Here is a 15,873-nt window from a genome sequence, read left to right as displayed (position 1 = left end):
TATTATAAATTTTTGAACAAGCATCACTTTGTGTAAAAATCTTGTGATAGTTTAGCAAAGGTAAATAGCCAATATTTCGTATTCCCCTTCCCTAGACTTATAAAATATATCTAGGCTAGTAAACATATAAATATCAAATTCTTAACAAGCATTCAAAAGTACTGTAAGAGAAAAGGCTGTTATCAGTCATACGACACAATCCACAACAGCATGGAATAGAGCAACATTTATCTGCATACAAATAGTTTAGCAGAAACTTTCATATGAGTTTCCCTTTTTGTCTTGATTTGAACTTCTCTTAAAATAATGTTAAATTGAAAATAGTTACTTTTGTTAAGGGCTTCAGATTTTAAACACTCATAGTAGAAAAATTCTTAAGTAAGTGGATTCTCATGCAAATGACTTGGATGGAATGCAAACATTTTCTGAGAATTAAAATAAATAAATAAAAATCTGAAAGCTTTTAGATTGTATATTATGCCCAGAAGGACTTTTTTTTTTAATGTTTTGTGTGTTGCCTTTATTGATTAAATTTGATGTTCTTCGCACTTAAAATCCCTAAAATTCAACTCAACAGCAATATCACAAAATATTTAAAAAAGCATATCTTTAGAATTTCTGATAGGGAGTCTCACACACTAGAGATAAAAATATTTTTTCCCGTACAATATTGCCGTTGCTCGCTTTGAAATCATTGAGTTTGTTAATCAAAAATTTGTTAAAGTTTTACAAAATTTTAAATAGATAATAAAACATATTCAAAATTCACACTTCCAATGCGAACTAAGTTATTCAAAATTTGATTGCCCTAAGTACTGTTATTTCTTTGCAAGAAACATTCATTCAAATTCTTCATTATTTAATTTCCTTAAATATAACACAGGGTGATAATATTTGGTGGCAACAGCTTGAAAAATGAATCGCCCTAAAATGCGATTTTGATATAAATAGCTCTTCTCTGCCAACACCCTTTGGGCTAAAAAGTGCGAAATAAGAAAAGGAAATGTGATTAAAATAAAAATGTAAACCTCATATAATGTTTGCTTCTTCAGAATAGTTTGTAATAATAGATATTGACCCTTACTTCAACTAAGCTTAATCATGAGCTAGAGTCGAATATCTCTTATTGAAAAATGCCTGTTAAGAAAAATTAAAATTTGTCTATAATTATATTAATAGCATTATTTTTGTGTTATTTTAGAGTTAAAAATACTGCATATAATTTAATTTCTATTCTTGTGATACAGGAAAATGTTAAACCTTTTCTTGTATATATTTATAATTACCTTTTCACTTTATGCAGTTTTGTTCTAAGAAAATTCTCTTTGAATTATTCAGTTTCATAATGAGGAAAACCTCTGTAATAATCTGTTATTATGAAAAATTGTAAATAAAATTTATAATTTAGATATTTTAGACTAATTATTGATATTTTATTTCAGGCTCTTAAAATACAACCTTGTATAATTTTTATTGATGAAATTGGTAAGCATTTTGAACATTTTTATTCTTATTTTCAATTTTTATTCCTAAACAATTTATATGGAATATGAAAATAAATAGGCAGTATGTCTGTATATAGAAAATATTTACTTCTTCATCGTACTTTTTTTAATAACTACATGATGAATAACATACTACAGTCAAATTCTGATTTAATGATTTTCATTAAGAAATTTTTTCATTAGAAAATATTTACTGCTTCATCGTAGTATACTTTTTTTAATATAACTACATGATTAATAACATACTACAAATTCTGATTTAATGATTTTCTTTAAGATTTTTTTTTTTCCATTTCTCTAACAAAAACTAAGCAAAATAAATTTGTTCAACAATTATTTTATATCAGTTTGTTAAACTGTTGAAAAAATTCTCTTTTTTGCTTTTCAGTTTTATCAAGCAGTTTTTCCTGAAAGTGTGCCAATTTATTAACCATCCTTAACATTGTTGATAAATGTATGCAAATGGGTTTTAACTTAACATGTGGATAAATGTATGCAAACGGGTTTTGAATGCTGAGTAAGGAATTTCTGTGTACAATAATGAAAGCAGTAGTGGATTTGGCATTGAAAATGGAGGATGAAATTTTACAGATTTTATTCTCTGATGCTGTCGTGCTTTTAAAAAAATTCCTAATAAAATTGTGTTAAAAGAAGAGCATTTAACATTTTCTTAAAACATGATGATTAAAATCTCTTTCAATATATTGTTTAAATTATATTGAATCTTTGAAATTCAGATTCAGCTGTGTTTCAGTTTGATAGCTACATTAAAGATGGCATCTACTTGAAATAAGTTACCGATTTCCACTGATACTATTTTAATTTTAAGTTTTAATTTTTTAAAAGTATGAACTTCAAAAACGTTTTTTGGTAATATGAGTATGTGTGTATGTATTCATTCTTTTCTATATTGTATATCCCCCTTTTTATATTATTGTTTGAAAATATGTATACTTAATAATAAAATGTTAACTTACATTCCCCCCAAAAGTTTAAAAGTGACTGAACTTCAAAAACCTTGTGTGTGTGTGTGTATGTATGTATGTAATCATTCTTTATATTCTACATTTTCCTTTTTTTTTTTTTACATTATTCCCTTTTTATGTTATTGCTTGAAAATATGCATACTTAATAATATAAATAAAACTTATTAAAAGTGCATTATGAGATATATTTACTTTTATCATATTCTTCATACTTCTAATTTTAGTTATGAAAAAATGAAACCTGTCATATTTCATAAAGTATCATTTACTTTATGGGCTAAAGTATCTTGGAGGATTTAAGGGATTAATATCATAATTTAAAATTTCAGATACACTGTATTTGAAATTAAAAAAAAAAAAAATAGTCTTGCAGTATTTTTAGTTATTGTATGCTTAAATACTGTAAATATGTATGCTTTCCGTAATTTAAATACTTGGCTTGAATATTGGCAGTAAATAACATTAGACAGAAACTTGTTTTTTAGTGCAAGCAGTTTAGAAAAAATGCTAAGTTATTGAACACGCTTTGTTTCTTCTTCTTAATGCTCTCCTTTTAGCTATTTGAAACTCGTATAATTCATTCTATTTTTCACTCGATACAGACTATGCTAACTTCCCCAAGTATAATTTTATTTCCTTAATCTGGTTTAAAAACATAGTTCCTGAGAAAATTAGCCACTTGCTTTGCATTTCATTCATTGAGTTCATGTCATAAACACATGGGAAATAATTTACATTGAACTTCTGCTTGAAGTAAATTCTCTAAAAATTGTAGAAAGAATATTTCTCTCTGTTAATATTTTTCCAGTTCTTTTCAAATTTTGTGGAAATTGGAAGACTTTTCAGCATTCAGCATTCATAATCTGATTTACATAGCAATTAGTGTTGTTGATGTGAGTTTCCTCACTTGTGTGACAGTAACATCAGAACAAGCCTTCAAAATTCATCATCATCATGGCAAGGAGTGCAAGATTGTGCCGGTCATTGGCAAGGACCTGGAGCACCACATATTTGACAGTATGCTCATATGTGTTACATGTGACTTTGCTCAGTTCCGCCTCCAATTTTTATGCAGAGAACCTCAAAGGTACACTACCCCTGTACCATTAACCTCTAAAGAGGACTTTTGGCTCGCCTCATATGTAGAGTGTCCCCATGCCACACAGACACTATACATTCGCAAACATCCATGCCTTCTCTGAGATTCGAACGGAGCCCTCCAACATAGCAGTTAGCTTCTGTTACTATAAATTTCTCCCAAAATCTTCTTACAGTGTTTCCAGTAATTATGTAGTATGCAATCTACCAGTTTTAGTTAATTTTTTATCTTTTAGATGTTAACATGAAATAGGTTAAGATACAATAACACGCTGAACAAATATTAATTTAGAAGTCAAACAACAAAGCGTAATGATACGATAAAAAGCCTGGACAGGAGATAAGCTACTGGCGCCATCTGTTGATGAAACCAGAACTAAAACGTAATTTCTTTAAAGGCTGAAAGCAAAGATGAATTGGAATTAGGGTTGTTAACTAGAACAGAAAGATTTTTTTTTTTTTTTAATGTGAAATGGCTCTAGAAAATCCAGTTCACCATTAAATATATCATTAATGGAAAATGTTTTTTGAATAATTTTGGCAGCAGAAAAATTGAAAGTGTAGTTTTCGGACCAACAATTTTGGGCAACAAAAGACTTCTGTGTTTCCTTTTTTCTAAAATATGCCTCATGTTCCTTAACGCAAAATTTTAAGGCTCTCTTAGTTTGGCCAATGTAAATTAAACCACACTGGCAAGAAATCCTGTAAATACCCCAGGAATTCATTTCTGGAATGGGGTCCTTGAGTATGGAACTCGGAATTTTATTGATGGGAGAATAAACGACCCGAAAGTGAAATTTCTGCAAAATACGGGCAACTTTATAGCTAATTGATGGAAAGAAGGGACTAACAACAGAATTTTTATAATCTCCTAAAACAAGAGTGTGCCTTTTGGTGTGTTGAGATGAGAATTTTTTAACTGCAGTTAATAATTCAGTTCTATTATTGTAGTTTTCTCCATTATCAAATTTTCTCTGTGGATTTTCTCAAATTATCATTTTTGTTGTTTCAAGTCTTTGTCATTGGATCAATCATGCGACTGTCTTGCATACCTTTGGCTGCAAGCAGCTAAGAAAATATGTGACATTGTATTCACTCGAGTGCATGTACTACAGCAAGTCAGATTATTTATATCCATCAATACGTAAACCTTAGATGTGGTTAAAAAAAAAAAAAAAGTTTTATGCTAATATTTTTCTTTGCTTGTAAAATGTGTTATTTATTTGCATTAAAATACTTAATTGATTAATTACATTACTGAGGTTATTACATAACTATAGTTCATGCATTAAGTAATTTATAATTTCAGTGAATTTTGTTTTCTTGAAATGCTGTTCAATCTCATCTGTAGGTTTCATTTTCATCTATCTAAGAAAATAGTAAGCTGTTTCTTGATTCTGAATGCATTGTCTTTGGCTTATGTGTAATGAGTTTTAATCAGATTTTGAAACCTATTATGATTATTAGGTATTTAAATGATGCTGTGTTTGGTAGACAGTGAGATGAATTATGATCAGAATGATTCTGGTTGCAGTATTTGCTTGTATGAGGCAATAATTAATAATTTTATTATACTAATATATTTTAATTATTTTTAATTATAGTTATATATCTAATAGAAGACTGACATCTGAATGCATTGGAATTATTCCAGTTAAAATAATTTAATAGGCAATGTAAAATTTATGAACTTATATCTATATCATGAATTCTGTTTTAGGCAAAGATGTTTAATGTTTGAAGGCAGTTAAGGTCTTGCTGCTATGTTCTGCTTCATAGCTGTTTCTGAGCATTTCAAGGTTTATATCAGTGGATCATTATCATAACAATTGTTTCATCTTTCTTGAAGCTGTGTTCATCTTGAACTGGTAATATGATCCAGACCTTGAGCAGATAATCATCATTAAAAATTTGATATCTAAAATCATTTATATCAATTATGAATTATCAGCTCTTTTCATTTTCATCATGATTTGGATTTTCTTTACTTAAGTTTCTTCAGATATTTTATTTTGTATTCCATTGCCACATCGTTCGGTTTCATTATCAGTTTTTCCCTTTTAAAACTTTATTGCAAAATTTATTTAGTGCAGAGATTTTTACTGTGTGTTTCTTATTACGTCAAACTTCTGAATCATCTGCAGTGTGCTTTAAAAGTATGCTTATTGTTTAATTTTTTTTTTAAAAAAACAACTATGTCACATAATAAAATTTGCCAGAAATTGGTTCATGTGATGAGCATTTTTTCAAAAATCTATAAAGTGTTGTTCACTTTATTGCTGAAAGACTCTTTTGTAAGTTTTAAACTTCTTTATTCATTCTGCAGTCTCCATAATATCAGGTTTTACATTGAAAATAAAATGGGTGGATAAAACAAACATATAATCAGCTCTGTTTATGCTTTCAGCCAGACTGGTATTTAATTTCTATTTTTGCATTCAGTGTTTAAGTTATTAATGCTTTAATATGTGAGAATGAATAATTTTATTTTGTCTAACACAGTTTTTGAAAGCAGTTAAAGTATAAATAAGAATTTCTATACTTTTTGCATCTGTGCCTGGAATAAATTAAATATTTTTATGTTTCTAAACTCTAAATTAAGGTTATTAGAGATGCTAAGACAAGAAGAATCTGCAGAATGTTCATATAAATGTGCAGGACTAGTTTTGAAGTTAAAATATAGAACATGCTTCTTCAGCTGCATAAGTGCAAATGATGAAAAATAAGCATGAACTCAGGCAATAGTAGTTAGGGATTAGAAGTCAAGCTGCTGGTGCCATCTATTGATGAAAAAAAGTTCTTTCAATAATGAATTCCATTAATCCTGTTATTTACTTTTAAACTTGAGATATCAAATTTCCTTCTGCTCCTTGACATATTGGTCACACACAACATATCCAAAAACCTTCATCTGTTTGCCTTACACCACAGTTCAAATCATGTCATTCAACTAAACAGAAGTTAGTTGCATTTTAATTCCTTCTTTTTCTAAGCATTTCAAGTTTGTTTCTCCAATTCGGCTTTTGGTCAAGAACTAAACTACTTAAAAACTGCCACTGTTGACAGAGGCTTTTCACCCAACAGTATTAACCAAGCAGTTAAAAAATTCTCGTCTCAGCACACCAAAAAGCACATTCTTGTTTTAGAAGATTACAAGAATTCTGTTGTCATTCCTGTCTTTCCATCAATTAGCTATAAAATTGTGTGTATTTTACAGAAATTTAACTTTTGGGTAATTTATTCTCCTATCAATAAAATTCCAAGTTCCATACTTAAGAACCTCATTCTGGATATAAATTCTTGGTGCATTTACAGGATTCCTTGCCAGTGTTGTTTAATTTACATTGGTCAAACTAAGAGAGCTTTAAAATTTTGCTATAAAGAACATGAGGCACATGTTAGGCCTTTCTGTCCATCAATTAGCTATAAATTTGCACACATTTTACAGAAAGTCTATTTTCAGGTCACTTTTTCTTCTGTCAAAAAATTTCAGTGTTCCATACATGAAAACCTCATTCTGGTTATGAATTCTGGGGTATATACTGGATTCCTTGCCAGTGTAGTTTAATTTATATTGATCAACCCAGGACAGCCTTAAAATTTCCCACTAAGGGGTATGGGGCATATGTTAGGTGAAAAGAAGCATGTAAATGCTCTGTTCAACACTGATGGTCAGAAAAATCACATTTTCTATTTTTCCACAATCAAAACTATTCAAAAAACATCTTCTGTTAGCAAATTAGATTTTCTAGAGGCATTTCAGATTCTTAAAAATCTTTCAATTCTAGATAAAGATCCCAATTCCAGTTCGTCTTTACTCTCACCTTTTAAGAAAATTATTTAATAGTTTTTTCCCCCCCTCATTTTCTTCCAGTAGATGGCATCAGCTTGAATTCCTTCCTTTCATTGTTATTCACCTGAGTACAAGTTTCTCTTTCATCATGTGTACTTCTGCAGTTAAAGAAGAAGGTTCTATAATTTAACCTTCGAAGCTAGTCTTGCAAATTTATGAATAATTTGCTGATTCTTATTGCCTTAGCACCTCGAATAATCATTATTTGCAATGTTATTTTAACTTCGATTTGAATAAGATGCATTCCACAAGAGAAGAAGAGGAGGAATGGTTTGTTTATATTAGCTATACATAAGTCATGTGATCTCTGAGGTCATCTATATTGCTTATTTGCATTAGCTGTACATAAGTCACATGATCTCGGAGGTCATCAAAATGTATCTTATTAAAAGTTTAAATATACAAGCTCACGAAGAAATTTTCAAAGGCTTGGAAGTAATTTCATTTTGTAGCTTGAATATAAAATAAGTTAGGCTGCTTTTTTCTATGAAAATACTGCTTCATATATATTATTTATATTAATTTTTTTTTCCGCTTTTATTGAATCATTTCCTTTAATTGTTCACCCATATGTTCTAAATAATGCATGCTTTATGTAATTATTTCTGCTTAAAATTGAAAATTTATTTTGTCAGATTCATTTCTTCGTTCACGAGATACGTATGATCATGAAGCGACTGCTATGATGAAAGCACAGTTTATGAGCTTATGGGATGGTCTCATCACAGATCCAGAGTGTCAAGTCATTGTCATGGGAGCTACAAATAGACCTCAGGATGTTGATAGAGCTATTTTGCGTCGAATGCCTTCAATGTTTCACATTGGTCTTCCGGTAAGATATAATTGCTGCCATTGTTAAAATTCCTGTGCTGTTTTGTGTATATATATATTTGTAGAAGAAAGATTTCAATTAATTTCAATGTCCCTCCCCTCTGATAAAGTGGTATTGAGGTTGATTAAATTTCTCTTCTGTTTTTGTTCATATTTCTTTAAATTTCATTAATTTTTTAAAGTGGGGTTTTGCTTGTTTGAAATGTTTTAACATTCTTAAATTCTTTGTTGCATTTATATGATTATATGAAATTTATTAATCATGAATTTCAATTTCTGGCTTGTGTCAAATATTAGTTCTAAATTTCTTACTTTATGTCTTTAATGATAATTTTTCTGCGGCTTAATGCACAAAAATACTAGGCATGTTTATAATTTGTTTTCAAAAGAATTTTGTTATAATTATATATATACATATTAAAAATAAATTCATAATTTATAATAAGAAAACTTTCCATATACCATCTCCAAGGAACACAAAATCAATTAAAACCATAAATGTGGGGAAAAAAAAAAAAATTAGTCAGAATTCAAATTAGAATTTTAAATGGTAATTTCAGTCTCCTGTCTTAAAAATCTGCATAGAAAATTTATATATATATATATATAAGTAGAAAGGTAACATGAACTAGAGAGACCTTAGTGGTCAAGAATTTTGTGCATTGAGCTGCAAAATTTTTTTAAACAAAAAGAATGTTTAAAAGCTAATGCTAAAATAAAACTGTAGTTCCTGAGCAAAAATGTAACATCATGTAACAACATCAAACAATACTAAAGAAGTAAAAGCTATCACGTAAAAACTAAATGTAAAAATTACAAAACGAGATAACTTCAAAATCAAAAGGGTGAGAAAAAATTAATAAATTTTAACGCACAAAATATTTTAAAAGGATGCTCGCAAAATATATATATATATATTAAGAATTTTTCTATATGTATATATATATATATATATATATATATATATATATATATACACGTATTAAGCTCAGCAGTTAAGATTTATGATCCTGTGAATACATAGGATTAAAATGTTTTTAAAATTAATCTTTTTTTATTCAAACTCAAATAAATCAGCAGGCTGTGTATTGTATTTTTTCTTTCTGCTTTTCAAAATAGAGTCCTTCATATTGAATTCTATATTTTATAGTGTTTCATGAATGATTCAAAAATGTTAATTAGATTGTTTTGCGATACACATTTTAACACTGCAGCTGTAGCATTTTTTAATTTCCTCACTCGAAGAGAACCTTTTTCCATGCTTTTGCGAGCAATTAATGAAACTTAATTGTGCTACTTCCAGTCCCTCACCCCTATTGATTTTCATCATAAGTTGTAGAGACATTATGTTATTTAGAAGCAGGAAGGATGAAAAAATAACAATGCCTTTGCCAGGAATCGAACTGCAGACCACCACACCACAAAGGCTGGCTAAGAAGGTGGGAGAAACACCTTATAATTCAATCAGTTAATGTTTGTATTTAATTTTGTTTTAATCATATATTACCAAGTTTATCCACACAGTAATATATACAATAATTATTAATTTTTACATTTATCACATTTAAAAGTGCTTTAATAAATAAATTCTTCTTCTTTGAACAGGGCCCACCAGCGGCCGAGTAGTAAAATCACTAACACTGGTAGCTCGGTCTGAATCTCAAATCCTGTGAAAGAACTGGCTGCATGGGTGCATTTTCATGGTTTTTCCCATGTGTAATGTGTATACAAGCTAGTTTCCTTTAGAAAGTCCTCCACAAAGGCATCCCTCCTCTTATCCAGATGGCTCTTGAGGCTTTGCCATAATAAAATAAACCAAACCAAACCAACAGGTTTTTTTTTTTTTTTTCCCCCAAGTCTTAAATTACACTTTTATGACATTAGCCAAATAACATTAATTAATTGGATATTATAAATTTTATAACATATTTTACATAAGAATCATTTTATAAATAGTTCATTAACCTGAATCATGTATTATAAAGTGAATTAAAGTCAATATGGAGTTCTTTTTGAAATAGTGTTCCCATGCAGAACAAAAACATTTCGTTTTTTTCTTATTTCAAGTTTATCAGTTATGGTGTTCTAATCCTGCCCATTAACTTTAGACAGAATTGCCAATGCTACAGCAGCATTGTCTTGGAGGCAGAAACCTCTGCATCTTGAGCAAATCCAAGCTTTTTTCCCTTGTGCTTCTCTTCTCAATTTAGCACAAAATTCATTCACATTTCTGGTAAATTTACGCATCAGCATTTTTCTTCATTTGCATGATAAAATGTATGATGTGTTCCCACTTGGCATGTCTAAATGCTGATGGCTTTCCAATCATGGGTTCAGAAATGTTAATGTATAAATTTCACAGAAACCTAGTACAGAGTTGCCACATCTAATGTTTAGTAAAGTGTAAGTCAGCTGTTATATTTAATTTAGTAATAATGCTACTTTTATGAAGCATAATTTAATTGATTTGGTATTAAAAATTTTTGTCTCATAAATTTGTATTCTGTGTGATATGATCTCACCTCTTTTTCTCCCCCCCCCATTTTTTAAAAGAGCTGAATTCTAGTTGTACCTTTTTTTCAATTTATGTGTATAAAATTACTTTAAGCAGGTTTTCTGTTGTAACCATGGTTATATATATCCTTATAATTTTGTATTAGTATAGTAACCATAAATATTAAAATAAATAAAGTGCAGCACATCATTGGTGCAAAATATTATTTAATTTTAGTTGCTATATGAAATACAATTCTAATTATGAATTTTATAACATTTATTGGTTTACATTCTATAAAAAATGTATTGGCATTTAAGCATAAGTTTTGCATGAATGTGAAATTGTGTGGTACTTTCTAAATATCTATACCTCCACGAAGAGTCGGAAATGAACACTAGCAACACGGTGAATCAGTAAAACTTCTGTTTGCTAGTTTTATGCTTTATAGGTACTATTCCTTTCATAATTTATTTTACAAGCAACAAGAAATGAGGAGCAAAAATATATTTATATATTAGCACTTTTAATGAGGTCAAACATTTAAAATATAAGTTAAAAAATGAATTTTTGAAATTTTTAAAAAAATTTTTGCAAATTTTAAAATGTGGAGCAGGGCTCATCTTGCTGCTAGCCCTTCAATTTTAAGTTTTCGTTAAAATAAATATCTTATAAATTTTTGCTCTTAATACAGTTTTTAATGAAAAAATAGTGGTTTTCATGAAAGGTAAATGTTTTTTGTAAGCTGTGGATTGTTTATTATTTTTGAAATAATGTATGCTGTTACTGTAACTTTTATAGCATAACATGCAAGTTTGCTTTTTTTTATTTCAGTTAATTTGTAGGGAAGGGGAGTGTAATTATTTAGGTTTCTCAAAACAATCAGGAAACTGAAGTGACATGATATGTCTACTTCTAAAATTATTCTTGTTTTGTGGAAGTAATTTTGTAGATTTTAAGATAAAATTGTTTTTCTCTAGTTAGCATTGTTTAATTCAAAAAATTGCATATAAGATATAATTTATCCAAATGTTAATTCTTATTTATAATATATATCCATTGTGTATAATATTTGCAGAACCAGAAGCAAAGGAGTGGAATTTTGAAGCTTGTGTTAGAAAATGAAATGGTAAGCTGAGTGTCAGTTGCTTCTATTATTTATATATTCGAATTTTCGTCACAGATAGACATTCACTCTCTATATCTTTCTCTCTCTATATATATGTGTATTATGATTTATATTTATTCATATTGTATCAACTATGTGTGTTTTAATAGGTTTCAGATGAAGTAAATGTGGATGAAATAGCCATGTTGACGGATGGATTCTCTGGAAGTGATCTCAGAGAGTTATGTCGTAATGCTGCATTGTACAGAGTAAGAGATTATTGTAAAGAAGAAATTAAAGCAGAAGCATTAGGTGACAGGTAAATATTAATTGGATAATTATCTGGACTTATAAGAATTTTTAAATTGATATTAGGTACTTTTTTCATTTGAGGCAAGAAGGTCAATGCATGTCCCTGTATACAGTGCAAGTTAAACTTGTCAACTTTTATATTTGATAAATGTAACTGTTTTAAATCATAATGCCACAACTTTTATAGTAATTTTTAATTGTAGATTTTTTATACTTAGAAAATAATACACAAAGTGTTTATAGTTTTAAAATGGGGGGGGGACCTTAAATTCTTAATAGTTCGATCAAATTAACTATAAAAATAATAAATATTAGTGTAAGTTATAGATATACTAATTCTCAAGCTTTTTAATATTTTAATTTTCTTGCCTTTATCTTCAATAATTTTTCAAAATTTATTTGATTACTTATTATTGTAATAAAGTTAAAACTGTTATGCAACTCTTTATTACCTATTACTACACTTTATTGTATTTACTGATGTTTCTTTTTCATTAGCAAAAATAAACAGAAATTTAAAGAGGAAATTAATCATTTTCTCTTTAAATTTAGTATACATTGAATGATGTATAATATAACTATATTTTGCTTTACAGTCCATCGGATTCAGAAGTGTACCATGACGCACTACGCCCTATAAGTATGGAAGATTTTTCAAGTGCTTTGTCAAGAATGAAAGATTCAAAATATCATACAGGTTTCAAAGCGAAACCTAAAATTCCAGATTTAGATTAAAATAAACCTTAAAAAACTTAACTAGTTTTCTTTTTAAATATATCCAAGTTTTGCCTAGATATCTGGATGTGTGGACATTTCCTTCAGGTGTAGATAAGGTTATGCTTAACAAATATTTCTTATTGCCACACTTAGTATAAATTTTATAGAGCTATACCAGATCTGTTGTACATATTTTAAAGTTACAATAAAATAATGAAAAACTTACATTACTGTTAAAATTAGATGAATGTAAAAATTATACACCCAAAACAAATCAGTTATAAACATTTTATTTTATGAATATCCCACAAATTGAATAATTGCCAATTAACATAATACAGCCTTCTATTTATAACAGTATTTCAAATTGTTGAACATTTAATTACAAAAGAAATTAATAAACATCTGGTTATATAAGTATGAGGATATGAAACTGAACTTTGGGTACAGAAGCATATAATGACTAGCTTTAATTGTGTAATCACTCTAAAAGCTGATGTTAACTAAATATCTTAGAATTTGAGCATCTTTCTTAACGTTTGTCTTCAGAATTAATTTTCTGTTCTGCTTTTCTTAAATTAACTTGATTCTAAAAATATTAAGTTCACCAATAAAACTTAAGACAGAAATAAAATTGTATTTCAAAAATAACCATTGCCTGTAAATGAAAATCATGCCTTTAATAAGTCCTCCTGTGGATGATAAACTGATGAGATGATGATGATGATTAACTATATACAATAAATAGTAAATGATATTAAATCACATTTTTGTAAACTGCATTTCCTGTAAACACATATCTTAAATAATCATCACTGTGTTTACAAGAGCAGTTTACAAACACTATTTTGAACTAGTCAAATTTAACTAAATTATCTGGGTTATAAAAACAAAAGGCAAATTCATTCAAATGGCAGGCATTTCAAACTGGCAAATAAATATTGAAATAAATAGAAAATTATGTATATAAAAATATTTCTATCTTTACAAAAAATACATCATTTTTAGTTCCCATACTAGTATTTCTTTACACCCAAGTTCCAAGTCACTTTGGCAGTGTGCTTGAGCTGTTCATTTCTGTGGCCAGTCTCTTGCTTGGAGAAAATATGGTATTAAATGTTGTTACTTAAGTTCATATATTTATAACATAAATTATTAGCCTTGATCTTCACTGTCACTATCTGTAAAAGTATTAAAACAGTATTTAATTTTAAAATTAAATGTATGCACATGTATTACATTATACATCTATTGAAATATTTAACCCTCTGAGCTGCATGGTTTCTTGATGCTTCGTCATAATTTGTATACATTACCTTCTTTCTTAAAATATTTTGCTCAAATGTTTTTTAATGATCTAGAAAATTTTCACCACATCTGTAGATTACAAAAGCACGATATTGTACAAATGAACTCGATAAGTAGTATAGAAATAGTAACAATATAATACTATGCAATCTAATATAGAATTTGAAAATATATACAAATGTGTAAATGTAATAAGTGCTAGGTAATAGTTTTATGTAAATATAGCATTTCATGAGTAGCTTTAAATGGGTTGCTGCTGAGAGGGTTAATATCCTATAATACTATCATAGTCACTTATATACAATAATAATCAGATAAAAATTGATAATTGGATTTCATGTGAAAAATTTAACTACATGTATAAAAAATGCTTGCTCTGAACTGTTATTTATTGGTCTATAACTTAATGGTGATTCTGTTACATTTATTCAATGTCTGATTTAAGTTTAATGAGATTTTTTGAGATACTCTATTTTAAGTAATACGGTAGAGTCCCCACAAACTCAACATTCCATGTAACTCGACAACTTTTTACAACTTTTTAGGAACCTTTCAGATATCTCTAAGGAACAGATATATTTAAAGATATCTGAAAGTTCTAAAGATATCTTTAGGAACCTTTCAGATATCTCTCTATCTAGGCCAAACAGAGGAAATATTACACACAGTAAATATTTTTCTGACAATTTAATTTGTAAAATAATGTAAAAAATTTATATATAATTATTGCCTCAATAAGTTTCAAAGTCTTCACAGTGCAACCACCATCCACAGATCAATGGGCAAGAGTAGATTTTTTTTTTTTTTTTTTTTAAACCGATATATCATTTGTCTCTAGGATATTAGATTTCTAAAGTTTTTTAGTTAAAACATTATAAAAATAATATTGCAGGCATCAAAGGTTTAAATATTAAAAGATGTTTGGAAAACCCACTCCTTATTCTGTAAAACTCGACAGTCTCTCGGTCAACGTTATGTCGAGTTTGCGGGACTCTACTGTATATTATGTCTTCATTGGTAAATGAAACCTGCTAAAATAAAAAACTTAACCCGGCTATTGATGTCCTTAGTCAAGAAACTGCATTCTTTTATTTTCTGTTGTCAGTTTATATTTCACAGCACTGCAGTCAAAATTAATTATTCTTCATCATGAAATTTATATAAAATTTACAAATAGAGTTGTGCTCAAAATTGACCCAACATTTCATAATAAAAACTTCAGATTTTCTTTCATCGTCTACAATTTTGATTTATCCAGCTATATCGTTTTTAACACTATAAATATGAATACTAAAAATTTGTAAATCATTGTTCAGCTAGTCTGATCATGATTATGTTAATGAATAGAGGAACCAAATTATAAATTAAACACAATTTATTACAGAAGAAATTCTTACCTTTTTTGCCCTGATATTGATGCCGCCTTAATCTATCGTACAAATCCTCCTTGTTTCCATAGATGGATGCATTGCTGCGTGCTAGACTATTGCCTTTACCATGATGTAAGCTGTCTATAATAAGAAAAATAAATATTTAAATTTATTGTATAAATCTGTGATTCTTATTATGATAGCTTCAGATTTATTCAATTACAAAGTTTAATTTCATAGAAAAAGATCGAGTCAACCAGTTTAAGCCAGCTTCCTTGGACTCTCGAAGTT

General features: G+C 28.5%; 2 protein-coding genes across 3 annotated transcripts in view; one reads left to right on the top strand and one right to left on the bottom strand.

Annotated features, from left to right (window-relative positions):
• LOC118186045 (outer mitochondrial transmembrane helix translocase-like) overlaps positions 1 to 12,943 on the top strand; it is a 52,227-nt gene extending 39,284 nt beyond the window's left edge. The window contains exons 6-10 of the mRNA XM_035356030.2: positions 1,443 to 1,485; positions 8,078 to 8,274; positions 11,846 to 11,896; positions 12,046 to 12,194; positions 12,784 to 12,943. Of these exons, the coding sequence (XP_035211921.1) occupies positions 1,443 to 1,485; positions 8,078 to 8,274; positions 11,846 to 11,896; positions 12,046 to 12,194; positions 12,784 to 12,922 (579 nt within the window). The 3' untranslated portion in view covers positions 12,923 to 12,943. The remainder of the gene's footprint in view (positions 1 to 1,442; positions 1,486 to 8,077; positions 8,275 to 11,845; positions 11,897 to 12,045; positions 12,195 to 12,783) is intronic.
• Positions 12,944 to 13,178: 235 nt separating this feature from the next.
• The window catches only part of LOC118186044 (uncharacterized), a 219,857-nt gene continuing 217,162 nt past the window's right edge, over positions 13,179 to 15,873 (bottom strand). Inside the window, exons 54-55 of one of the 2 annotated variants that reach the window (XM_085812188.1) lie at positions 15,610 to 15,723; positions 13,179 to 14,085 (exon numbers count right to left, since the gene is read on the bottom strand). In XM_085812188.1, the coding sequence (XP_085668314.1) occupies positions 14,060 to 14,085; positions 15,610 to 15,723 (140 nt within the window). In that variant the 3' untranslated portion in view covers positions 13,179 to 14,059. Of the gene's footprint in view, positions 14,086 to 14,384; positions 15,724 to 15,873 lie in introns of those variants that run through there. The other variant, XM_085812187.1, reaches the window with a different exon arrangement.

The sequence above is a fragment of the Stegodyphus dumicola genome, chromosome 2, assembly GCF_044657685.1.
Source record: "Stegodyphus dumicola isolate Sdum_Otavi_A_Nest chromosome 2, ASM4465768v1".
Taxonomy (NCBI): domain Eukaryota; kingdom Metazoa; phylum Arthropoda; class Arachnida; order Araneae; family Eresidae; genus Stegodyphus; species Stegodyphus dumicola.
Note: the sequence above shows the minus strand (reverse complement) of the source record. Positions and strands in the feature narration are given on the sequence as shown.